Raw genomic sequence first — 25,719 nt, forward strand, 5'->3', positions numbered from 1 at the left:
TACAGGAGAATAACGAATCAGAGGGCAGTTACGATCTTCTCAGAATTACTTAACGGGTAATGCGAACCGGTTAACCCTTCGACTCACAGATGCGCCAGGCCAGGTTAATGGATTTTCTAATTGCGGTAACTATGATCATCTTTCGTATGCTTGCCCGTTTGGAGGTGGCCACTCTACGCAGGCACAGTATGCACAGGCACAACAAGATTCTGAAGATCGTTATCTGATGTCATTCGGTGTAGCACAGCATCCGCCAACGACGCAGCAACTGGCTTTTAACATACCCGGTAAATCAACATTTCAGGCGCAACAGTTCAGGTCTGCAGAATCTGAGGACACCGGCAGTGCACAATCGGCGTATTCGAGATGGCAGATTTAACTTTTCTGGTCTAATTGTCATTCGTACGTGAAAATTTGTTTCGGTATTGTAAACTTATGTGCTCTTAAACTTTTTGTTGGTATTTGAATATTGGTTTTTATTAGTGATGCCTGCCCGTTGTTTTTGAAGGCTGCAGCAGTATTTATTGTTATTGAGAAAAGGGCAGATGAGTGAGAAAATGTTTGAGGTTGACAGCGCTGATTCGCTGAAATATTAGATTTGTTTGATGATGGCCAGATGTGAAAAGCCTCGCGATGGTAACGGTAATGGTTAATGTCAATGTAATGTGCAGAAATCGATTTGGGATATATTTAAATTGTTTTCGCATATGCGCAGCACAGCTTAAATCTTATCTATCATTAATTTTCCGCCGCTGGTTCGGCTAATGACATAAAATGCCAGATGTTGTCGTCTTCTTTTTGCGCAGTCAGAGGTCGTTAATGTCAACTTAAATTATAAAATTTTCAATAAAATCATCAAATCCAGATGTACCATCATTTAAAGTTAAAAATAAATTTCAACTCTTCGATTTCAACGAAAATACGATCATAAATCTTAATATCAGCGCGCACAACACATGACGGCATACTTGGCACAAAAACATAAATATTATTATTCGAAATTCCCATTTACTGGTACGGTTATCTTATGCTACGGCAATATGCGCATTGATTTTGGGTACAGACAATTATGAATGTTCGCATCGACTGTAAAAATATAACTGATTGGTTCGATTTTGAGATTGTGCAAAGTGTATGGTAACAATTACGCGCGCTTTAATGTAAAAAATAATTCCGCCGAACAGAAGACGCAGCTTGATCACCACTGTATACCACGGCAGCTCAAGTAAGTATTTGTGTTAAATCGAATCACGCTAATTACGCAAAATAAAATTAAAGTAGATCTACGAAATTAAGAAGATCACTAAAAATTTATGGAAAAGGGCTTTGCACGAGCAAATCTATTTATATTCGCACATATACGGGTGCGTGCTATAAACGCCCATCCTTGTTTTGTTGCGTCGTAATCTATTTTTTCGATCATATAGACGGGCCACGGCTATAAACGCCTGCCCTTGTCCGTGCCCTCTGTTTCTATTGTAATTGTGTTGTCATCCAGGTGCGCCTATAAACAGTCCCTGTTGGTCTGATTACAGTAATAAAGCCCTCGAGATCCTAATAATTAAATGCGTAACATGTCAGCAAGTCGTGTGACTCGAAAAACAAACGATCGCATCATTCAGAACAGTAAACAGCTGTTGGGATTTTGATTACGCAACCGAGCTCGCCTGTTGGTAGACTATCACAACAACTGCTGCATAGCGCTTCTGAGTGTAAGTATTTCATTTAGTTCCAATTTAAAAAGTATAATAAAAATTCGTATGTATATATTTTATGCGCATATTGCGGTAAGGAAAAAGGGGTGTCCCTTCCTTAGTACGGGTATAACAAAATTTTTGTTCTGAAGTCATGCATTGTTTGTTGTTCTGCTGATATTGTTTTGGACTTGACTTTGAGTCTGCAAATAACTTTTCATAAAACTGCAGATGGCGGCAATATAAGTAATTATCAACGTGCTTTTCAACGTTTTTTTGTACTTGTTTCGTTAATTTATAAGTCATAGCGTAAAAGCGTACACCTTTTTCAGTAACTGAAGAACAGCAATCTTAACAGATAGTACTGCCACTTCCGTAATATTAACAGTATGCGTCTTTTGTTATTTCTTGTCACTCTTTTGTTATTTCTTATTATAATTTTATTAGCGGCCAAACATGTGTCACATCTTGTCACCTATTTTCCTTTTTTTAATCTTGGTTTTGCCAGTCGATTATCTTTTTCAGCCGGTCGTACTATTCTCAGCAATTCTGTATAGCCAGAACAGGGAAGATCATTGCATTCGCTGGATAATCATTTTCCATTTGGCCCGATAAAGCACTTCTCGATTTTATTAGGAAAGTAACTTTGGCCCGATTCTCTCCCCGCTCTATCTTTTTTCTTGTTCACGCCTCACCCGTTCTCATGTATCCATGCATATCCGTCGCATCACTTCATACAAACAGAGAGCACCGGTTCTCTCTTACTCCTATCATCCTGTCTGCACTACTGTCTTGCCACTCATCACTCGGATTCACCCCATTGTAATGCGCTCGCTTTACGCAGTATTGCTCTCGTGCCTTTGTCTCCCCCATCTCATGCGCATTGTCTTATCTCGCTCCAGTCATTGTCCATTCATGCGTCATTGTCTCACTATTACGCCATACAATGTTATACACTTCATTGACCGAAAGATTGGCGCAAGGTTTATTTTGAAGGTGGCGTTTCTGGAATATTTGATTTGTATTTGCGGCAATTTTCAACAACTGAATCGTTAAATTAAATTAGCGCGTTAACTGAAAATTATAAAAACATTTGTAAATATAAGTAGGGTTGCGTCAATGTGCGTTCAAGTTTTTCAGAACCAGAAGTTTGTAATGATTTTCAGCTGGTGTACTGACGTCGTGGACATCGATATTACACTTCCTTTCCCAAGACCATTATGAACCCCGATGTCGCATGTCTGCGTGGACTAAGTGGTCATTCTTTAACGTCGGATGGATCGTCGGACGGATACAACAATTAACGTCGTACGTGGAACCGGACGGATACAGCAACTATCGTCCTACGTGGAACGCTTCGGAATTCGGATCATATTTGCCTTATTTACCTATTATTTTATTATTAATATTTTCGAACTAAGTCTACGTTTTGTACTCCCAAAAAAATCTGATCGTGATTTCTCTAATGTTTTTGCACGCTTTGAATTTTCTTTTGTATATGTTTTTGTTTATTTTTCCTGAAAACATTCTGTTTTCAGTTTGGTAAGAGGGAGTGTAACGGGGATTCCTGTCTCATGTATTAGTATGTACGAGTATGTGCTTGGTTGTCCCGCCTCTTGTATTTCCTATTCCAGTACGAGCGGTTCAGTATATATAGCGTTGTATTTCCTGCGGTATCTTCAGTCGTTGGGTTAGCAATATTTCGAGCAGTATCAGCCGGTTCCGTTGCCCGTTATATAAAGCAAGTTTGTAACTGCACAGTTACAACCTTCAGGTGATTTATACCCTAAATACAGATATATACACCCATCTCACACTATATGTCTCAATATTGTACACACTACATACTCGTAGAGAATCAATCGTTTCAACTGGAAGAACAGATCTCTAACATGGCCCATATGTAGCAGTACAGAAATTTCTGTACTGTTTAAACAATATTTCAGGAACACATAAAAACTTCAGAAACAATATTTCTTATTATAAGCATATAATTTTTGTAGTATAAAATGTAGAGCATGTACCGAAGCAAAAAGTATTTTACGGTAAAACAATAGGTTTAGTTACAGTTAAGAACAACAATCAGCATATTGCACAGTACGTTAAGTAACACTGCTCGCGACGCGTATCAAAGTACGAGTACAATACAACTGAATAATAAATACTTCGCAAGGCACATCTAATTATTGTAAGCACGAGTACGACTTAGGTTTCTTTAGATGGTCGTCCAGGATGCATTCCAGTCGAATGCTAATTTCAGCGGGATGGCCGATCAGCGGCTGAATGTCGGCGAAGCGGTTCATAAAGCGTTTATTGGTGAAAAATCAGAGATATGGCACTGATTGTTTAGGTTGAAAATACGCGACAGTTTATAGTTACTGTAACTGACGAAACTGTACGGAACCTGAAGGAACTTGACGGAACCTGACGGAACCTATTAGAACTCTACAGAACTGTATGGAACCCGACGGAACTTGACGGAACCCAATGGAATTCTACGGAACCTAATGGAACCTCATGGAACTCAATGGAACCGTACGGAACCTGACGGAACCTAATGGAACTCTACGGAACCTGACGGAACCTAATGGAACTCTACGGAACTGGATGGAACTTGATGGAACTCTACGGAACCTAATGGAACTCTAAGGAACTGTATGGAACTTGATGGAACTCTACGGAACCTAACGGAACCTAATGGAAATCTACGGAACCTAATGGAACTCTACGGAACTGGGCGCGTCCACGATCACTTCGGCCGCGTTACATTTCGGCCGCATACGTGCGTTCATTTCGGCCAACGTTCATTTTCGCCAAGGCTCACTTCAGCACTTTCATTTCGGCCGCCGCTCATTTAATGCATAGGACATTTGGCCATCTTCGGTTTCCCAAGTTTTCCTAATTTTTTTGCTATCTTGCTTCGGTTTTCAAAAGGTTTTTAAGTTTTCCAGGTATTTTCTTTAGGTTTCTTAGGTTTCTCAAGTTTCTTAGATTTTTGAGATTTCTTAGGTTTCTTAGGGTTCTTATGTATTCTTAGACTTCTTAGGTTTCTTAGGTTTCTTAAGGTTCTTAGGTTTTTTTAGGTTTCTTAGATTTCTTAGGTTTTTTTTAGGTTTCTTAGGTTTTCTAATGGTTTTTTTAGTTTTGTTAGGTTTTGTTAGGTTATTCTTAGATTTCTTCGGTTTTCTTTGGTTATTCTTCGGTTATTCTTAAGTTAAAATTAGTTTATTCGTAGGTTATTCGAAAAGCTATGGTTCCATTTAGTCGTAGTTTCATCAAAAGTAACGTTTCCTTGCCCAAATTAGACCAAAGTAATCTTCGGCCGAAATGAGCTGCGGCCAAAGTGAGCTTTGGCCGAAATGAACGGCGGCCGAAAAAGTTTGGCCGAAGTGAACACGGCCGAAATGAAAACGGCCGAAGTGATCGGTAGCCAAAAACCTAAGGAACCTAAGAAACATAAAAGGCTAAGAAAACTATAAACACTTCAAAACCTAAAAAAGCTAAATTTTTAAAAAATTTAAGAAAGTCAAAGAAACCTGATAAGACTAAGAAAACCTAAGAAAACCTAAGAAACCTAAAAAACCTAAGAAAACCTAAGAAAACCTTAAAAACCTAAGAAAACAAAGAAAACCTAAAAAAGCTAAGAAGACTATGAAAACTTGAGAACTTACAAATTCCAAAAAACCCTAACAAAACCTAAGAACGCTAAGTAGACTGAAAACCTAAAAAACCAAGGAAATCTGAGAGAATTAAAGATACTGAAAAAACCTAAGAAATTTAAGTTCCGTTAATTCCATTAGGTTCCGTCAAATTCCGTTAAGTTTCATTAGGTTCCGTCAGGTTCCGTACTGTTCCATAGAGTTCCGTACAGTTCCGTCAAGTTCCGAACTGTTCCATAGAGTTCCGTACAGTTCCGTCAAGTTCCATAGAGTTCCATTAGGTTCCGTCTTGTTCCGTAGAGTTCCGTTAGGTACGTGCTCAGATTAACGTTGCCGTTTTTCCGCCTAAACAATCTGTGCCATATGTGAAAAATCAAGCCTTACGGGTCTACGGCTAACGTTCGTCAACGTACTGCAACTCACTACTCAACATACTTATAGTACTCATTACGACTTACAAGGATCTTGTGGTGAACATGCACGCTGTGGCTGTAGTTTATAACCGTACTTTTAGTTCACGTACAGTTGTACTGAATAAATTTTATACTGTATACGAGTTGTACTGAACAAATTTCATACGATACTGTACATGTACAAATTTTAGTGCAACTGTATATTTTGTACCGTATATAAATTTTATACGAGTACTGCATTTTATATTGCTCTATACAATTTGTATGTACCGTACTTTGGTGTAGTTTTATACGATTGTTTGCTAGTACGTACAAAATAACTGGGGTGCACGTGAATCAGAGATTTTGATTGTTTGTTCAAATTATTCATCGGGGCTGCTCGTACATCAGAGATTTTCGTTGTTTGTTCACAAAAATTTCTACATACACTCCAGCAACTTACGGTCTCTATGCCATCACCTAGAATAGGTTTTGCATTTAATTTAAATATTATCTACACAGAGGTGGACGAAAAAGGAACAGAAGCAGCAGCAGCTACCGGTTTGAAAGTGGTGCCGGTTTCCTTAACGATTTTTCCTGAAGATCTTCAACGCGTTTTCAAAGCCGATCATCCCTTCTTATTCGCTATTCAGCACGATGAAACCGAACTGTTCTCTTTCTAGGACGAGTAGCAAATCCAGCTGCTTGAATCAACCAGCAAAGGCCGACCTGGGATTTGCGCTTTTCTCAAGCTTTTCAAGCTTTAACGCTTTTCTAACGCTTTTCTGTTTTCAGTTTCTGCTTTTTCAAGTTTTTCTAACGTCATGCCGGCATGACAGTGTTTGTAACTAGTTTTTGTTCGCGTATAGATACGCCTGTTTGTTTAATTATTAGTCATGACTGTTTATGTAATTATATCATTCTGTTAAAGCAGGTTGAACAGCACTAAACAGACGCTGTTCTAGTCACTGCTGTTCTACGTTTTATTATTTCCTACTCTAGTACTGTACTGTCGACGGGTGAACGGCTGATTTACTTCGGCGCTGGTTTACGTAGTTGTTTAACATCTAACAGGCGCAACCAGCCCAGCGTAAACAGTTTTACTAAGTACAAAATAAAGCAAAATACAAAATACAATGTTAATCATAAATTAGTAATGTAAGAAGCTTGAAGGTCGATTCCGCTAAAAACCATACTTGTATCCTTCTAGACTTCAGTGAGGTCACTCCCTTTTGACTGATACATCTGTAGGTTAACAGACCATACTTCCAGTTCTAAACCAGATCATCCTGGATTTTTATTTTCCGTGGTCTTCGATGCTTTCTCGCAGCACCGCAACCCATTCGTCACGATTTTCTAGTCGCAACACTTCCTGACCGTGAGGAGAAACTCGAAGTTCATTCAACAACGACTTAGCCGCGCCGGTATTCTTAATCCCCGCCTCATCCAGTACTTTCGTAAATTTGTCGGGCGACGCTGTGGCAATGCAGACGCAGGCGGCTGACTTGCGGTTGTTCCAGGGCCTAAAAACTTGTGCTCACATAGCACAAAATGTGCTCACATAAAGGTGCGTGTGCTGACATAGATTGGAACTTGTGCTTAAAAACTGTCAATACTCCCCCCTTCTGTGTAATTAACCGGCTTCTAAATTGATTTTTACTTTTGAGGGAACAAAATTTCGCAACAAACAAGAAAAAGCTACAAGCCAATGCGTGCAACGTTAAATTTCAGTGGGAGATGTGGCAGTGGGCATGTCTTATACATAGTAATCACACTTCTTTCGCTGCAGAACTTTCGTGCACAATAGTGGTCTTGTTGACCGTAGTAACATCACCCGCGCTGTTTCCGTTAGCACTTATACAGTAAATGTTTTCGTACGCAGTTTGTAGCGTGCATAGGGTCGTATAATACTGAAAGCAATCTTTAATCAGCAAACCCAGAGAAATGGTTACGTTGTCTTAGTTGACCTCCAGTTGGCAGGGTCGGGTGGAAAATCTAAAATTTACGCAAGCCGCGCATTTGCTCGCGGTGACTGTGTCATTTCCTGGACAAGTATCGTATGCTTCAACTTTCACGGGATGATCTTGTAGTCATCTCAGAGAACGACCTTCTGCCAGACATGCGGTATTCTAAGGGTTGCTCCAGCAACAATGTGTTCATTTACAGAGAGAGTTTAAGAGGGAATGCCACCTGCGTAATGGAAACTATAGGGATCTTGTTATAGCCACCTTAATTACTACATTTTTCGAAATTGCTAATCTACTTTTTTCTCATTTCCGCTGTTGGATTCATCCTACGAAACAGCATTATTAAAAAGTTCAACAAATGCACAGTAGTGCATTTGAGTTATAGCCAGAAGTATGGTTACTTTAAAACTTGCCCAGTGTCTACTGTATAAATGATAACGTTTAAACGTGGTGGGTAGTGGCTCATATATACAGATATCTACCTGTCGATAGTTTTACAGCTGCTAGTCGCAGCACTTGGAATGTCAGTCAACCATTAGAATATCTTAACGATCAAGCTCGAGGTTGTTTTAGTTTACTTCCTCTTTATCAAAGACCCGTTCGCCTGGTCCAAAACGGACACCATTGCTGAATGTCAACCGTAAGGTCATCAATGCAGCCTGGCCCCTGCCATGTTTAGAGTACGGGATAAAACGAATCGCAACACAAAACCTTCGCTAGTTTTATATATTATATACATCTATTCAACAAATTTGACAAACCGAAATATTTCTGAAAAAGAACGTAAATTTATTGGATTTCTTGTATTTTCTTGTCAAAAGCACCGTCGGCTTAGCTTCGCGCGAGGCTTTAATGCAGACTCAAAGCATTCACGAAAAATCCATTGTAGTACTGACAAACCATTTGCACAAAAAACGAACAACTTCGCCTTTTCACAGCTCACTTTTTTTGCAATAACTGTCAGTTTTACTAGATACGCATGTCCCTAAAATTTTCTGTGAATTTACCAACGCGAATTCTATCTGCATACACACTCGTGCGTCGTGGCTATGTCAGTAAGTATGAGAATACATAGCAAATAATCAATACCCCCCTCTTTGCGAAATTAAGTGTGCTCACATAGATTTTGAAGATTTTAGGCTCTGGGTTGTTCGATTGGTTTGCTGAATAATAATGCAAGGCCGTCACAGTGTGAGGACACACGAGATACTGATGCTGCTCGAAAACGGTTTTAATCGCCTGCTGAATGTCTGCGTTCGATGAAGTGTGGCTATGGAACGTCTGTTTAACCTGCAGGAATCGTTAAATTATTGCACAAAAATACAGAATACTAAGACGTATTTTCTTGCCTTGGTAGGCAGAGTATCTGCCAAGCGTAAAGGTTTCCCACCTTCCGCAGCACTAGCGAACTCCTGGGAAAGGCAGTATCGCGGTTCGACAGCACGTGCAGTATCCGTTCAATGTTGCAAGGCATCTACGAGTAGGTGATAAGAAATCCATAAAATGTATTGCATAAAACAATTGTACCAGCATTTGAAGACAGCGCATTCTATACGGTTATGGTCATTGCGCAAATAGATCGCCGGATTCCGAGTTAATGCGTTCCTGTTCGAAAACTTGATGGCGAATAACTTTACTAGGTTTCTCATAATCACATTTATACATTTGTTTTCCATATTGAAAAATTAGTTACTTAATACTCACTTTAGTATCTTCGCGCTACTGTACGTATTGTACATGCAACACTCTTGTGCAGCCGGAAAATGCCACACTTACTGGAGCACGGTCTGGAAATTGAACGTCTGGAATTTGAGATGCACATAACATTATGTTTTGATCATTTTTTAAATAAAAAACTTGCGACGTCTGCCAGTTACTTTCTATGCAGCTCATTTTTCCGATTTATCCATACGCTTCCGTCCAAGTGACATGTTTACTGACAAAGCCGGTGGAAAAGCCGGTTAGTGATGGCTCATCGCCTCATCGTACGTGCATCAACATGTGCAGATACAGTGGACTTCAAAATTTTGTTACACTTATGTAATCACAAAACGCGCGCAATCAAGGACTTTTCTGTACTTGAACAGCCAAATTTTGAACTGGCCATCGGCCTGCTGACATTAACGCTGACATTTTGCGCATCTCCCAACGGAAACCATCGAACGATATCTCAAACGAATAAGAAAAAAATTTCAAGAATTTTGATACTAAACAAGCTGTGTTTTATGAGATCTAAGAGAAAATCGACGCATCTAAAGTTTCTCGTAGACATAGCATAGGATTTGAATCCACGGTTTGGTTTCAGTTTTCACACGGAAATCGTATGCTTTGTCTACGACAAACTTAAAATGGCTTGATTTTCTCTTAGATCTCATAAAGGATGACCTGTTTGGTATCAAAATTTTCGAAATTCTTTTCTCTTTCGTTTGATATATCGGTTGATGGTTTAGTTGAGAAATGCGCAAGGTGCAGGTGTTCAAAGTCTTGCACGTTCCTTTTCATTGGTCATTTGGTCCCGGCCATTTATTTTTATTGGTCATTCGGTCCCGGACCGAATGTAACAAAATTTTGAAGTCCACTGTACTGTTCAATACCAATCAATAATGAGTCGGGCCTCAACAACTTGTACGAGTACCAAAGCTAAGGCACACTACGTTTAAAGAATAAACAAGCTTCAGGATGCATACGAGTATACGACGAACCAGTGCATCGTGCAGTAGAGTGGCATTTGCACTTTGGCCGATCATTAATTTTTATCACCTGAAAAAATCAAACTTTTGCTTTTCCACCGAATAGAAGTACTCGTATATAAGTAAATACACCGGCAGCATTATGAGCACACCAGTTATACCAGACACCGACGCAATGGCTGCCGCTGTCATCGCCCCATTCTCCCTGGCCAACAACCAGTTCTCCCTGGATCTGTACGGGAATTTAATTGCCAGTAAACCCCGCAATGAAAACGGTTTCCTCTCGCCGTTCAGCGTCATGGCTGCACTGTCGATGGTCAATGTCGGTGCCAAGGGCAAAACCAAGCAGCAGATCCTCAAGGCCACCCATCTAGACAAGATGAACGACACCTTTATCGACAGTGCCTTCATGTCGTTTTTTACCCGCCTGGCAGTCCATACCACCCCCTCAACCGCCCCTGCCATACCCCCCAACGAATGGACACGCCAGACGCCGTATTTAGCCATCGCCAATCGCGTGTATCTGCAGAAGGGTTTCAGTGTCAAGCAGGAATTTGGAGATGTGCTAAAAAATTTCTATCAGACCACGTTCGGTAAGGCTTGGTTAATATTTAAAATTTTAAATAACATCTAAATAAATAAATAAATAAATTTTAAATAAAATAAAATTTGTGCCGTAACAGAAAAAAGTACTCGGAACCAAAAGCTTTACAAAAAGTATTTTGTGAGATTTCATTCTGTTTTCATCGTTTAAATTCATTTCAGATCATTACCAAAACGACCTAAAACTGTTTTAATTTCAATTTGAGTTTCAATTCCAACTGCAGGTGAGGCGGATTTTGCGGGCAATGCACAGCAGGCGACACGCGACGTCAACCAGTGGGTTGAGAGTGTCGCCAATCATCGCATTCAGAATCTCTTCAGCCAGATTGAACCAAGCGTGAAATTGGCGCTGGTCAGTGCGATTTATTTCAAAGCCGAATGGGAGGACCATTTCCAGAAAGAGAGCACCGTGAACGGGGATTTTTTCGGGGAGGGGAACACCTTCAAAAATGTACCGTGTATGAAGCAGACTGATGACGAAGCAAAATTCGCCAAATTGGCGGATGTGGATGCTACCGGCTTAATTAAGCCGTACGCCCACGGAGCTGTCCACATGCTGTTCATTCTGCCCAATAAGAAGGACGGGCTGGCCGCGCTGGAGAAGAATCTCAGCCCCGACCACTTTGATATCAGCAAGTACCAGAGGGCGGAAGTGGAGATTTCCTTGCCGAGATTTAAGATCGAGAGTGATTTTAATCTCAACGCTGCTTTGAAACAAATCGGTATTGTGGATGCCTTCCAGGATAATGCCGATTTCAGCGGGATTTCCACGCAACCACCGCTGAAGATATCAGAAGTGGTTCATAAAACATTTGTCGGTATGTACACCAAGAAGACTCGTTTAAGAACATGCAATTGACAAAAATGTTTGAAAGTGGTTCACTTCAATATAAAATTAAGAAACGTAAGGCGGAGGCTGTAGAAAATGAAATTACGATTTTTTGCTAATTGTATGGTTATATGATGTTGCAGAGGTCAATGAGAAAGGAACCGAAGCGGCTGCTGCAACCGGCATGAAAATGGTGCTGTTGTCGGCAATAGAGTTCCCGGACGATATGAAGAAAGTGTTCAAAGCTGACCATCCTTTTTTGTTCGCCATCCAGCACCGCGAAACCGGCGCTATCTTGTTCATCGGACGCGTGTCCAATCCCAGTCCGGCATAGAGATGGCTGCACTACTTTAGGTGAACGAGTAAAGGCGAATAATCTTACAAACACTGTTTTTGGCGCAAATTATACAGCTTTTTTTTGTTTTGTCCTATAAGGGGTTAGTAAGTAAAATGAAAACACTTACAACCAAGTGCGGTACGCAATTCGGAGATTAAAAACTTGAGCGATTATTCACAGGAGTTGTTCCGAATTGTCAAGAAGTTGGCCGATCAATAAAATTTGCGAAATTTCTTGATTTCTTCTTCTTCCATTAGCAGAGCGAAATAAAAGTTGGGTGATCAACAGCTTTCTTGGCTTAGCATTTTAATCGCTCGTGGTTTAGTCGCTCGTTTTTCATAGCTCACTTGCCTGTTACTCTACGGGTAGGTCGTCGATGTGTGCGTAGAAACCTTTTTGTGCTGCACTCATATATGCATGGAAAATATAGGCAGGCCAGTCGTAATTAGTACTTACATATAATTATTGTGTAATTTAGTAGATTGTAACTGCCCAGGTTAGCGCCTAAACGGTAAAAACCTTTCGCTCATCGAATCGAAACTTGTATAACAAACTTTGTTCTACATCTTTTCGGTGTTACGCACGACTTCTGACGTTAAACATACGGTTACGTAAGTGATAATTATGCTGTCGCGCTACAAGCCTGCGACCCTTTGCTCATAAAATTTGTTTATATATAGAAGCGGAAGCTTTGCTTTGCGAAAAAAGATCGAAAACTTTTATTTTTTGTCATACTTGGATACCATCGACTGTACAGTAGCGCATGGTAAAGGTTAGTTTAGGCTAGGCTAGTTGCAAATCTCTACTGAGTTTTCGCCACTTGTTGACGCAATATTCTGCTCCATCAGCTTGCTTTCAGTTTCGTTCGAGTACTCTGATCGTTTTCTGAAAAGGGTTTTGTTGTAAATATACGCGAGGCACAACGTTTAAGGTCCGGTGAAAATGCTAACTGTTATCCAGAGGGTCAAGCTTTTTATAGCACTGGCAACGCTAATTTTGGTAGCATCACTCCAGTTTAGGAAGAATCTGTCGGACTTGTTGCGTCATCATCCACTGTTTTTGATCAGTAAATCGCTGCTGTATCATAGCCAGCCTGTTGCGAAAAGGGCTGTGCTATCACCGGGAAGTAATATCCCAAGTCTGATTGTGTTTGCCTTTAAAGACACCCCGAACGCACGTATCAATTTGGAGTTTTTCCTCCGGCACGGCCTGCACAATCAGGCCGATTTTGTCTTCATCATCCAGGGCGGATTCAAGGGCAGCTACATGCCACCTATTCCTGCAAAGCCCAACATCAAAGTTATTTTGCGCAATAATACCTGTCAAGACTTAGGAGCTTACAAAGAAGTCTTAACTCACAATGAGTTGTACAAAAACTATTCTCGCTTCATCCTACTGAATGCCAGTGTTCGTGGACCCTTTTTACCGTTCTGGTCGCAAAACTGTTGGAGCGATATATTTTTTTCACGGCTGGCTGGAAAGGTCAAGTTGGTGGGTACGACCTTTTGCTGCATTCCGAAACGACATGTTCAGTCAATGATGCTAGCGACGGATCGTGTTGGTTTGAAGATCATCCTGCCTACCTTAAAATGCTTTGAGAACCATCAAGAAGCTATTCAAAAGGGAGAAATACGTCTTACTAACGCAGTGTGGAAAGCGGGGTTTGACGTCGACGTGCTGATGAATGCATATCGGGTGGGAATGATGCGGTTCAACTGTTCGTACAATGATCCGAATTGGGAAGGCTGGTATTTCGGAATTAACATCAACCCATATGAAGTCGTATTTCCCAAGGTTAACCGCAACATTCAACAGAAGCTGATAAATTTATATACGGATTGGCACTACAAGAGTAATTTCAGTAGTTATACACAATGTTTGTGATACTGATACTATGATGTCTGTGAGTTTCGCATCTGTGAGTTCTGTCGGTTGTGATATTTGAATTTTGAAGTGTATAAGTAAAAGTCGGGGACAGATGCCCGAAAATAAATAAACTGCGAAGTAAGTTTGTAACTGCACAGTTACCACTTGCAGTTGATTACCTTAATTAAACGCATCGTTTGCTCAGTATTGTACATACAAGAGAACGAATCGTTTGCCTAATCTGAAAGGACCAATCTCGGATATGGCCCATATATAGCAGTATCTTCATAAGCAATATTTCTCTTTGTAATCTTATAATTTTATGGTAAAATATAAAATATGTACTGAGCAGAGTATTTTATGGTATTATAATAGGTGGTTTAGACTAAACCGACTAGTTTAGACTACAGTTAGGAACAACATATAGCACAGTATGCCAGTGCAACACTGCTCGGGGCGCGTATCAAAGTACAATACAACTGTACAATAAACACTTCGCGAGGCATATCTAATTGTAAGACTTCAGTTTCTGAACCGGTTTAAATATGTTGAGAGCACTGGGACTTACCATTAAGATGCACTGAGCGAGTACGTACAGACTGTACATAATTATTAATCTTTTATTACCCTTTGCAATCAACAAGTAAGGCGTTCCACCTTCATTTATACACGTTTTTCCAGGCATGTACTGTGCATTGTACGTAAACGATAAAATCAAACAGGTTTGGAAGTAGTTATTTATGCCCCAGACACACACATAACTCAACGACAGCAAGCCACGGTTCAAGTTCGCTTCAGAATTTAACACAGCCAAATTACTGGAACTACGGTGGGGCTAATTACAGTAATTCAGGCTACCGGAAAAATCATGGTCACCAGCAGCATCGCTCTGGCAAATCAGCAGTTTGCCCTGAATTTATACAGCAATTTGGTCTCAGCTAACGCCATCCCATCGGGTGAGAATGTGTTCTTTTCGCCATTCAGCATTTTGGCAGCCCTTTCCATGCTCAACGTGGGAGCCAAAGGGGCGACGAGGGATCAGCTTCTAACGGCCACGAAATTGAAAAACCTTGGAGATGCCAGTAAGATCGACAAGAGCTTCAAGGACTTATTCGGCAAACTGGACATACACACGCAGGGCGCCAAGCCATCGAGTACAGCCGCCTCCCCGGACGACCAATGGAAGCGCACAACTGCGTATCTCGCGTTGGCCAATCGCGTGTACCTTCAGAAAGGACTGAAGATTCAGAAGGATTTCGATTCGACGTTGAAGACATCGTACAACACGACCTTCGGCCAGGTTGACTTTGCGGGCAATCCGGGCGGAGCTAAAAACCAGATCAACCAATGGGTGGAGAGCGTCACTAATAACCGCATCAAGAATTTATTTTCCGAAATGTCCAGCGATGTCAAACTGGCGCTGGTCAGTGCGATTTACTTCAAAGCTGAATGGGAAGACCATTTTAACAACGAAAACACGCAGGAAGGCGACTTCTTCACTGCCAACGGGAACAGATTGAAGACTCGCTTTATGAAAAAGGTGGATCAGGATGTGAATTATGCGGAGTTTCCTGAACTAGCTGCCACTGTTCTTAAGAAGTCTTACGCGGGCAATAGTGCCAGTATGCTGATAATTCTGCCCAATAAGAGGGACGGATTGGCTGATCTTGAGAAGAAGCTGACCGCGTCGGTGTTTGACAAGACCAAATACCAAAACTATGAAGTGGACATTACCCTGCCCAAATTCAGAATCGAGACCGATTATCAGCTGATCGAGACGCTGAAAAAGATGGGCGTCAAGGATGCATTCCAATCGAATGCTGATTTCAGCGGGATGGCCGATCAGCGGCTGAATGTCGGCGAAGTGGTTCATAAGGCGTTCATTGGTAATAAATTAAGCCTTACGGCTAACATTCGATCATTAAAATACTGTATTTGCAGTACTAGTACTGTACTGTAATACTCATTACGACTTACAAGGATGCTGTAGTGAACATGTACGATATGACTGTAATTTCTAATCATACTGTAAGTATGTTTGAACTAACGAACAAATATTTTTATACTCTTTATAATATAGGCTCTATACAGTTTGTATGTACTAATTTGGGTTTTTATACACTGTACGGTTGTTGGCTAGTATGTACGTGCAAATTATTCACTGGGGCTGCTCGTACGTCAGAGATTTTTGGTTCACAAAAATTTCTACATACATTAAGCAGCTTGCGGTCTCTGTGCCATCATCTAGGTTTTACATTTATTTTATTTGTTACCTATACAGAGGTGGACGAAAAAGGAACAGAAGCAGCAGCAGCCACCGGTTTGAAAGTGGTGCCGGTTTCCTTAACGATTTTTCCTGACGATCTTCAGCGCGTTTTCAAAGCCGATCATCCCTTCTTATTCGCTATTCAGCACGATGAAACCGGAACTGTTCTCTTTCTGGGACGAGTAGCAAATCCAGCTGCTTGAATCAACCAGCAAAGGCCGACCTGGGATTTCCGCTTTTCTCAAGCTTTTCAAGCTTTAACGGTTTTCTGACGCTTTTCTGTTTTCAGTTTCTGCTTTTTCAAGTTTTTCTAACGTCATGCCGGCATGACAGTGTTCGTAACTTGTTTTCGCTCGTCTGTTTGTTTAGTTATGACTGTTTATATCTGTGACAGAAGGCCGAACAGCACTAAACAAACGCTTAATAATACCAGTGCTGTTCCACTTTATAATAATTACTGTCTACAGGAAAGTTGTTCAAGTTTTTATTAAAATTTAACTGCCGTAACAACCTCAGCGAAATAAATGCACAAAACACGATGTAAGCCCAAAATTAGCTATGTAGGAAGCTTTAAGGTCAAATCCGTTAAAAAAGCAGACTTCGGTAAGGTCACGCCATGTTGACTGATATCTGTAGGTGAACAGACCATACTTTCAGTTCTGAATCAGATCATCCTGGATTTTAATTTTCGGTGGTCCTCGATGCTTTTTCGTAGCACCGCAACCCATTCGTCACGATTTTCTAGTCGCAACACTTTCTGAGGAGAAACTCGAAGTTCATTCAACAACGACTTAGCCGCGCCGGTATTCTTAATCCCCGCCTCATCCAGTACTTCCGTAAATTTGTCGGGCGACGCTGTGGCAATGCAGACGCACGCGGCTGACTTGCGGCTGTTCGATTGGTTTGCTGAATAATAATGCAAGGCCGTCGCAGTGTGAGGACACACGACGTACTGATGCTGCTCGAAAACGGTTTTAATCGTCTGCTTGATGCCTGCGTTCGATGAAGTGTGGCTATGGAAAGTTTCTTTAACCTGCAGATTGTTAAAATTATTGCATCAAAATGGAGAATATTACGGGGCATTTTCTTGCCTTAGTATGCAGAGTGTCTCCCAAGCGCAAAGCTTTCCCACCATCCACAGCATTAGCGAACTCTTTGGAAAGGGCGGTATCCCCGTTCGACAGCACGTGCAGTATTCGTTCAATGTTGTAAGGCATCTAGGCGGTCAGAAATCAAAAGTCAAAAACGGCGTTAATTAAACAAAATGCAGAAGGTGGGCTAGTAAAAGCAATATCCAAAACTGGAAATACGGTATTAGCATGAATGGCGAAAACAACAATGCAAAACATGCTGCACCCGCTGAGCGCAGAATATGGTGTACATACCTACATAATTGTTCTTATTAATAATACGTACGTACATAATTGTTCTTATTAAATTGTAGTGCACGGATCTGATTTTCATAGTCGAATTACACTGTGCAAGTAAAACCCCAGTTTTAACCAAATCTACAATATACGCATGTAGATGTATTCATCATGTTAGTATTGTAGATATTACAAGAAAATCCTCGAGTTACACGGTTACACTCCACAATCCTGCTTAACGATATGCGCTGATGGTCGCTGTCCGATTATAGGGCCATTAGGCCACAAAACGATTTCCTCAACATTAATAGAACATGCAAATAAAAATTAATCAAAAACCGCGAAATCAAACTGACTAAACAACCAACTTTCGCTCCTTCTCTTAGCTAAAACAACCTTCGCTCTAAAATAGTGGAAGTCTACGTGTAGAAATGAAAGTACATATTATGTATACGAAATCGAATTGTCCATCCGCAATGCAGAAAAGCCCTTATTTATCAATACTTCAAGTATATGTATTTATATTTAACTTATCAATATACCTGGATGTCCATCGCAGATGCCAAGGTCTGCTTAACACTCCCGGTCATCAGTACACCAGTTTGAATCATCTGATGAATCACATCGTTATCGTTGGTACAGGCGACCAAACGTACCGGAAGTCCCATGGCGCGAGCAATACAGCCACCTAGACGCACGCACAGTGTTCAGGTCGATCAAAAAAGCAGCCATATACTCGAATTTAAATTTTAATTACATAAGAAAAAGTTTTTATGTATTTATGTCAAAGGTACAGACGTATTCCACTATTATCCTACCGATCAAATTCCCAGCTGCACCAGTCGGTACAGCGATCTCTACAACTTGTCCCGGTTTGGCACCTGACTGGAAATACGCGTAGAAATAAGGCGCGATTTGTATAAGGATTCGTGACCAGTTGATGGAGTTCACGTTTGACAAATCGTTCCGCTCCGCGAACTCTTTATCAGCAAACAACGCTTTCATAACTTCGTCGCCATCATCGCTTGTGCCGGTAACTACACAAAATTACTCCTAGCAAATTTATTAATAATTATTCTATAGCTACGAAGGAACGTGAATCGAGTTAAAAACGGCGATAATCCATAGTCTACCTTATACGATACTTTATAAATACAAATAGAGCAAATATCTCATACACTTTGAAAATTATTAATATTGCTCTGTGTGCGTGCGCGTATGATGACGTACAATAGTAGGGAATTATGCTCATAGTTCCCAGCCATCAGAACTTATCGTGAATTGGAAAAACGGCTAAAGGGTAAGTGGTTTCTCACTTACGTCCGAACAGATGCACATTCTCGGCAGTTGCGGCCATCGTCGTCATCTGCAGTTCCTGGATTTCTGTCACCCGACCCAGCGGATACATAACAAAAACGTCCATGTGCGGACTGCCGCGAATAGCCTGGATCGCCGCAGCTCCGGTGTCGCCGGACGTGGAGACAATGATGTTCAAATGCCGCTGCCGCTTCTGCAGGAAATAGTCCAGGAAGCGTGCGGTGCAAGACATGGCCAAGTCTTTAAAGGCCAGCGTACTACCGTGGAACAACTCCAGTACGCTGCAGTCATCGCTTAACCGCTTCGTCGCAACCAGGTCGGATTGCAGTTGGCTTAAAATTATTTCTACAGCAAACAGGTACTTCAAGCATCTGACATATGTACGATGCACAAGGGCAGAAGTAGCAGATCGAGTCTGTGATTGCTTCACAAATGCAATTACCCTTTCAAGATTACTTGTTTACCTCGAAGCTTGTCATGGGGTATTTCTGTTGGGTCGATGAAGATCTTGCATATCTCCAGCACGATTTCCGGGTATGACAATGTCATCCATGTCGTAAAGTCAACGGAAGGAATGTGCGTTGGCATGAACAGTCCGCCATCCGGAGCGTAACCCAGCAGTAAGGCCTCTTCAAACGTGAAGGTTTTCTGGTGAGATCGAGTGCTCCAGTATTTCATCTTCGGGTAAATGTTTTTATTCGTACCTGGAAATTAATCAGAGACAAGAGCTCTCTGCGTTACCACCTTTGTAAAGTCCACTATACTTGACCAGCAACATAACCACAGCACATGATTAAATCACGTTTTCAGCGCACAGATTTTCACGTTTTCACGTTTCATCAGTCTCTACGTGCACTTCTACAGAGTACTTCTACTTGTACAGTCTCTACTTCTATCAATCAAGCGGCGTGCACCGGTAATTTCCTTTCAGAATTAATGCCACTGGCGCTGATAACACTGCCACTGGCAGATTCTAGGTTCAAGTCCAAGGAGAGATCACGATAACACTCTGCATAGGGACTGGTATAAGAATTCCCACAGTTGTTCCATTTTCAGGCATTTGTGTGATTGCCAGCAGTTGATCGGCATCAATTTCTTGCATTCACACTAAGCACTGACACCACTACTCACACTCGCACAGACTTGCAGTGCCTTACAAATACTTATTTGCGTACTCATTTATTTACAATTAATTGCGCAGTATAATTACACACCGCATCATACAGTACTTACAGCCATATCTCTACCCAGTACTCAAAGGGCTAAGATATAATAAGATAAGATATAATACAAAAAGATATAATACAAAGAGATATGGGCTAAGATATAATACAAAGGGCTAAGATATAATACAAAAAGCCCTGTGAGCATTTCTTTGTATATACCTCTGTATATAATATCTTTGTATATTATACTTCTAGACAGAAATAAGAAAAACATTGTTTAAGGCCTATCTTTACATTAAAGCGTACGGTTCAAATTTAAGCCTGTAGCATAAGCAACTTCTAAAAGTAAAGATTATCAAAATATAAACGTAGCCACGTAGGATGCAGTAGTGAATATGCTCGTTGCTGCACAATACGTCTTATAACTGGACAATGTACCTGTACCTGCGTGATTTAGCGTTCAATCAATGTTCATTTATGTAACTGGACAATTGGTCATTTTTCGAAATTTTACTCAAACTGTCGGATAAAGAAATGGCAGGGAGTTACACAGCAACAAAATCAAGGCAGTCGACCGACAAATAACAAAGCATTTCGTCAAAATTCGTCACCGGTTGTAACATATACTTCGCATGTAAAGTTCTCGCTGTTCTCTTCGCTATAAAGTCTTTTGTGTGCCTTCGCAGCTAGCGTTCTGGATTAACAGATGTCGATGATGAAGGTCACACTTTTTAAAGTATCATTGTATACCATGTTGCAATGTTGCAGCGGAGACATGGTGCTGTACAATTTACAAATTGTACAGAAACACGAAACATGTACATTAAGTTCTGTGGAACAAAAATACACATTTCCCATGCAACCGGCAACAACGGATCGACTATCAGCCCGACAGGCTGCCGTTAAGCCGGCAACACCACCGACTTTTCCAAAAAAAGTCTACTCGTACCCATCTTTTATGTGTTATAATACAATACAGTGATCGGAATTCGAATTCCTCGCGGACGGTGCTGCCGGAACGGGAATTTGCAGCTGGACAGTTCTGTTGTTATGCACAACATTGGCAACCGTAAGGTTTCGACGGTTGCATTCGCTCTTTTCTTGATTACGTATTCTCATATAATTACTGTATATACAATACTTCTAGAACTTTCATAAGCACCCTGCGATCGCGCACATTTCACTCATCTTAATCGACGACGTGAACCTCATTCAATCTACTCAAAGACAAGTTTGAAAACCTGATCTGCACCATGTATGTGACAACGCTGCTGAAACACAAATTGCAATTGATTCTCATTACTCCTACAATATGATAATTATTTTATACAAGTATTACTACCGTAGTATTACTGCACGAGTACAGCTGCAGGCTCTTGACGCTAATACGGGTAGACTCAGTCGCTAGAGCACATGAGGCGCACTTTTTTGCGTGATGTACCTAGTTCGCCGTAGCACTACTGCTTTGTGTGCAGTGTGCATAACTTTTATAAGTTTAGGTCTGAAATTTTAATTGTATCTATTACTAGTAAATAGTGCGTCAGGAGCGGTGATCAGGAAATGCAAGATAATAATATATTATGATGTTCCAAGCTTGCACACCGCCCAACTATTCAGAGCTAGCCGAAGCGGGTGTTTCTTCTGCACCACAGTCTGTCGCGGAGAGAATACCACAAAGTGGAGGATCTGAAAGCCAGAACTACGCGGATGGAACGGGCTTGTGTACCCAAGAGCAGCTCAAGAGAGAAACGTCACCTTGGTGTCCTCGATTTGGATGGGAGAATGTGACTACTAATCGGGATCCGCAGCAAGAAGCGACACAAGAAAATTCCTATTTTCCAAAGCCGGAATGCAAGCCAGAACCAAAATGGATGCCGGAAGTGGGGCAAAACGCAAGTCGACCTTTCTTAGTTTCCGAAAAGCAAAGCCTGGAAACCAGTCTTCCTGTACATAACAGAACAACATTTTTTAGCAGGCTCCTCAAGGACCGACAACCGGGAAGGGATTTAGAGAAGGACGGTTCTCACCAGTTTAACGAACTTCTCGTCATAAAGAATCTATGCGATTCTGAACTTGATGGGGACCAAATGTCAGCAGATGGTTTCGCTAACGATGCCGATGTCCAGGAAGGGGCACACACATTGCACGCCGAGACGCTCAATTGTGAACTAAATGACACCGAAATGCCCAGTCAAGATCTGCCCGAAAAGATTAGCGAGATCGAATTCTGCCAACAAATAATGGGGGTTCCTAAGAAAAGAAAAAAGAATCGCGGAAAGTCAGTTAATGAGGAGTTTGAGTTTTACCCTGGGCAGTTTAAATACCCGGAAATCTGTCAACGTCTTAACCGGCCAAGAGCAACATGGAAAGAGTGGCAAATTAAAGAGAAAGTAGATGCAGTTCGCTGGTTGAAAGCATACCCGGAACACTTTACGGAAGAAACGCTCAAAGAATGGGCAATGCCGGACGAACAGTTTTGGCAGATGTTTATTGATGGAATTCGGCAGTGTCCCCGGCAGCCGCAATCTGTTCAACCGGCACGAGAAAATAAACCTGCGTATGAAGCTCTGAGAGCTGCAAACGGTGTAAGATCAACTTGGAATGATGCCACATCATCTGACACCGCTGCAAATCAGGAAATTGACGAATTTCAGGTAGGATGAAAAATTGCGCCTATTTATTATTTAAGCAGTTCGGCGTGTACTGCAGGTATCAGTTTTCCAGTTTAGTTTGCGTGAGGGGACATTTTGCTGTTGAGAAAGTTAATTAGGCCGGTCATCTTTATATTCTAAAAGTGTTGTTGCACTGACCTGATGCCTCAGAGTGATATACCGTAGCTTTCTTTTGTAGCATAAGGAAACTGTGAGCGCACTGCAACACGGACCAAGTGATACTCCAGTAGTTTCTAAAAGGCGAAAGAAGAGACAGAGGAAGCGAAACAAGCTAGACTGGTTGAAGGAAGTGAAGCCTTTTCAATGGTGTTAACCGCACCCAGAACAGTATAAGAATTTTCGCCGTCTATCGCCTACAACTGCATGGCCAAACTGGAATATGAGGATGAAAGTAGAAGCGGTTCGCTGGTTAAAAGCGTTTCCCGAGCAGTTGACGGATAATGAGGTCAAAGCGTGGGAAATGCCGGACGAAAGATTTTGGCCGGTTTTTGTTAATGGCATTTGGCAGATGCCTGGGCAGGCGCCATCTGCTGAACCAAAAGAAAAGATAATATCGCGTCTGGAACCCCAAAAGATGCGCAGCGTGTGGAAACATCATGGACGAATGCCATTTCAGTCGAGGCAAAACCGAGGGATGCGAAATCGCATGACAGAATGGACGAAGCTAAGCCGTTTCAATGGTTTGCACCGTACCCAGAGAAATATAGGAGTTTTCGCCGTCTACCGAATTCGGTGCCAACTAAGTGGCCAAAGTGGACTATACGTCAAAAAATGGACGCAATTCGCTGGTTAAAAGCGTTCCCCGAGCACCTTACCGATGCGACGGTAAAAGCGTGGGGAATACCGGACGAACGATTTTGGCCGACTTTTGTTAATGGCGGATGGTAGTTTCCCGGGGAGGCGCCATCTGCTGCACCGACAGAAAAGGGTAATACATGATACCGCACCGGAAACGCCAAAAGATGTGCAGTGTATGAAAACATCTTGGACCAGTGCCGATTCGGTTGAGGCTCAGCCAAGTGTGGCAAAACTGCACATGTGGTAAATATGGAACCTAAGTATGTACTCGTATGTCAGCGGTTCGACAGTTTTGCGTAAATTTACACAGGGAACTGTTATAATTGATTGTGAATGAAAATATTCAAATTAAGCCGATCATCGATCGGAGCGCAGCGAAGGTCCTCTAATTCAGGCGAAATGAAAACGTGTCTGTCTGTCTGTTTGTTACAGAAGTAACGATGACGTCATACGCGGAAATAAAAAATGACGTAATAGTTTTGCTTGATGATGTCCCTGGCGAATACGGATTAAGAGTGGATGTACGCTGTTTATGTATATACACTGTTGTATTGAGAAGCATCGAACTACGCCATAGGTCATGAATACGACGAAAACGAATGCGTAAAAACAAAGCTTTTTTAAACCCAAAAGCGGACATGTCTGCTGTGATGATCGAGTGGCTACTGGCAATCCATCACAGCATATTTTAGCTACTGCAACCACAGATCCGTCCCCAATGTTTTCTAAAACTACCAAAGACTGCCGCCAGCCTGCCAAGGCCTTCGCAACACCAGTACCTGATTTTTGCATACAGTCGAAATTCTGCAATTTTTCTCCAAAATGCGGTCGGCTGAAAAAGTGAACAACCGCACAACGGCCTCTGCGCCTCGCTGCAAGCATTTGCCTCGCGGCATGCCCGTGTGTATGCATGTGACCGGCAAAAATCGCACTCCCATTCCCTGTCTCGGAAAAATGTTTTGCTGCTGTATACCCCATGCCAACAACACCAAAGTGGCACTGGCAACCCTTGGCCCTAATGGTGATACCCAGATCCGGCACATTTCAGATAGTAAGCTGATTTTTCAGGTTAATCTGCGGCTTTCTAAATGCCGTCAGTGTATTGGTGTTACCGAGGCGGTAACAAGCTAAATTACAAGAACATAATATGAAAAAGTTTGGCCGATTTAGCTTAAGCTTTGATATGAGGGAATTTATTACCGGGATGTACAAGGGAATTGTCTATCTGAGCCAAATAATTGTCGAAGTGTAATGGTAACTACCTATCCGACAATGGTGACCTAACTGCATTAGTAAATTGAACGGCAGCCTGTATAGAAAACATATGTACAGTACGTCGATAGATTGGGGTGCACAACCGCCCTCATACCGGACGCCTATTCTAACACTCGAGATCACGCCTCCCTTATCAGCCAAAATTTCAACGCTCCCACTCTAAATATCTCTTTCTGCCTTTGAGCTGAATTTCAGGTGCAACGCTAGCCACACGCTTGCTGTGGTTTTAAAAGTTCAGAAATTGGATGGGTGGATTGCCCAGAAATCATGCTTTCCATGCTCTAACCTGGTAGGTATTTTGGCTAACGGGTTCCAGCATTGTGTGACATTCAGGGCACGGAGCAAAATTCTATACCCTCTGCCAGTTACGGACCACTTTTGGGTGACGTGCTTTTGGCCACATACGTTTTTGTCGGTTTACCGACTAAACGTCCACCGGATGTCTTTGACGTCCGAAAGTTTTGGTCGGTAACACATGCACATTCGGACATGCTACCACACTAAATCTGCTATGTTATTTTCTGTTCTGCACATTCAAAAACAAACTTTTCCAAAATTAGCCGTTACAGACACTTTCAGTCTTTAACCCTAATAAGAGCTGCGCTCCGGTCTACCAATGCACAGTTCGGTGCATTTTCCTAGTATGTATATGTGTATCTTAATGGTTTATCGTTCTAATTGGTTGCTGCAGTAGAGTTCATAATGACTGCGTTTTTCTGGAGAGGTAAATAAATAATAAGGTAATAATAATGACCTTTGCAGCGGGAGAACCGCCTTGTACAACGCATTGGACAATAATAAATGAAAAGGAGCACATATAG

At 41.6% G+C, this 25,719-nt stretch overlaps 4 protein-coding genes across 6 annotated transcripts; 3 read left to right on the forward strand and 1 right to left on the reverse strand.

Moving 5' to 3' along the window:
• The first annotated feature begins 10,423 nt into the window (after positions 1 to 10,423).
• Positions 10,424 to 12,409, forward strand: LOC129597184 (serpin B4-like). The gene is made up of 3 exons (XM_055494650.1): positions 10,424 to 10,995; positions 11,230 to 11,823; positions 11,978 to 12,409. The coding sequence occupies exons 1-3, from the start codon at positions 10,545 to 10,547 to the stop codon at positions 12,166 to 12,168; spliced, it is 1,236 nt and encodes a 411-aa protein (XP_055350625.1). The 5' UTR covers positions 10,424 to 10,544; the 3' UTR covers positions 12,169 to 12,409.
• Positions 12,410 to 14,745: 2,336 nt separating this feature from the next.
• On the forward strand, positions 14,746 to 16,842 carry LOC129597160 (serpin B4-like). Its single transcript, XM_055494610.1, has 2 exons — positions 14,746 to 15,923; positions 16,319 to 16,842. Exons 1-2 carry the CDS (start codon positions 14,906 to 14,908, stop codon positions 16,504 to 16,506), a joined length of 1,206 nt encoding a protein of 401 aa, XP_055350585.1. The 5' UTR covers positions 14,746 to 14,905; the 3' UTR covers positions 16,507 to 16,842.
• Positions 16,745 to 20,129, reverse strand: LOC129597159 (threonine synthase-like 2). Of its 3 annotated transcripts, none has more exons than XM_055494608.1 (7): positions 19,878 to 20,129; positions 19,452 to 19,691; positions 18,991 to 19,332; positions 18,489 to 18,707; positions 18,213 to 18,358; positions 17,395 to 17,520; positions 16,745 to 17,336 (listed from the first exon to the last, which is right to left on the reverse strand). In XM_055494608.1, exons 2-7 carry the CDS (start codon positions 19,663 to 19,665, stop codon positions 16,968 to 16,970), a joined length of 1,416 nt encoding a protein of 471 aa, XP_055350583.1. In that variant the 5' UTR covers positions 19,666 to 19,691; positions 19,878 to 20,129; the 3' UTR covers positions 16,745 to 16,967. The 3 variants fall into 3 exon arrangements, with proteins under 3 accessions (XP_055350583.1, XP_055350584.1, XP_055350582.1); XM_055494609.1 differs by having other exon boundaries at positions 19,452 to 19,616; positions 19,692 to 20,129; XM_055494607.1 differs by having other exon boundaries at positions 16,747 to 17,336; positions 19,452 to 20,129.
• Positions 20,130 to 21,585: 1,456 nt separating this feature from the next.
• Positions 21,586 to 23,973, forward strand: LOC129597183 (uncharacterized). The gene is made up of 2 exons (XM_055494649.1): positions 21,586 to 22,807; positions 23,004 to 23,973. Exons 1-2 carry the CDS (start codon positions 21,734 to 21,736, stop codon positions 23,136 to 23,138), a joined length of 1,209 nt encoding a protein of 402 aa, XP_055350624.1. The 5' UTR covers positions 21,586 to 21,733; the 3' UTR covers positions 23,139 to 23,973.
• Positions 23,974 to 25,719: the final 1,746 nt, after the last annotated feature.

Source organism: Paramacrobiotus metropolitanus, unplaced genomic scaffold, assembly GCF_019649055.1.
Source record: "Paramacrobiotus metropolitanus isolate TYO unplaced genomic scaffold, Prichtersi_v1.0 Parri_scaffold0000101, whole genome shotgun sequence".
Classification (NCBI taxonomy): domain Eukaryota; kingdom Metazoa; phylum Tardigrada; class Eutardigrada; order Parachela; family Macrobiotidae; genus Paramacrobiotus; species Paramacrobiotus metropolitanus.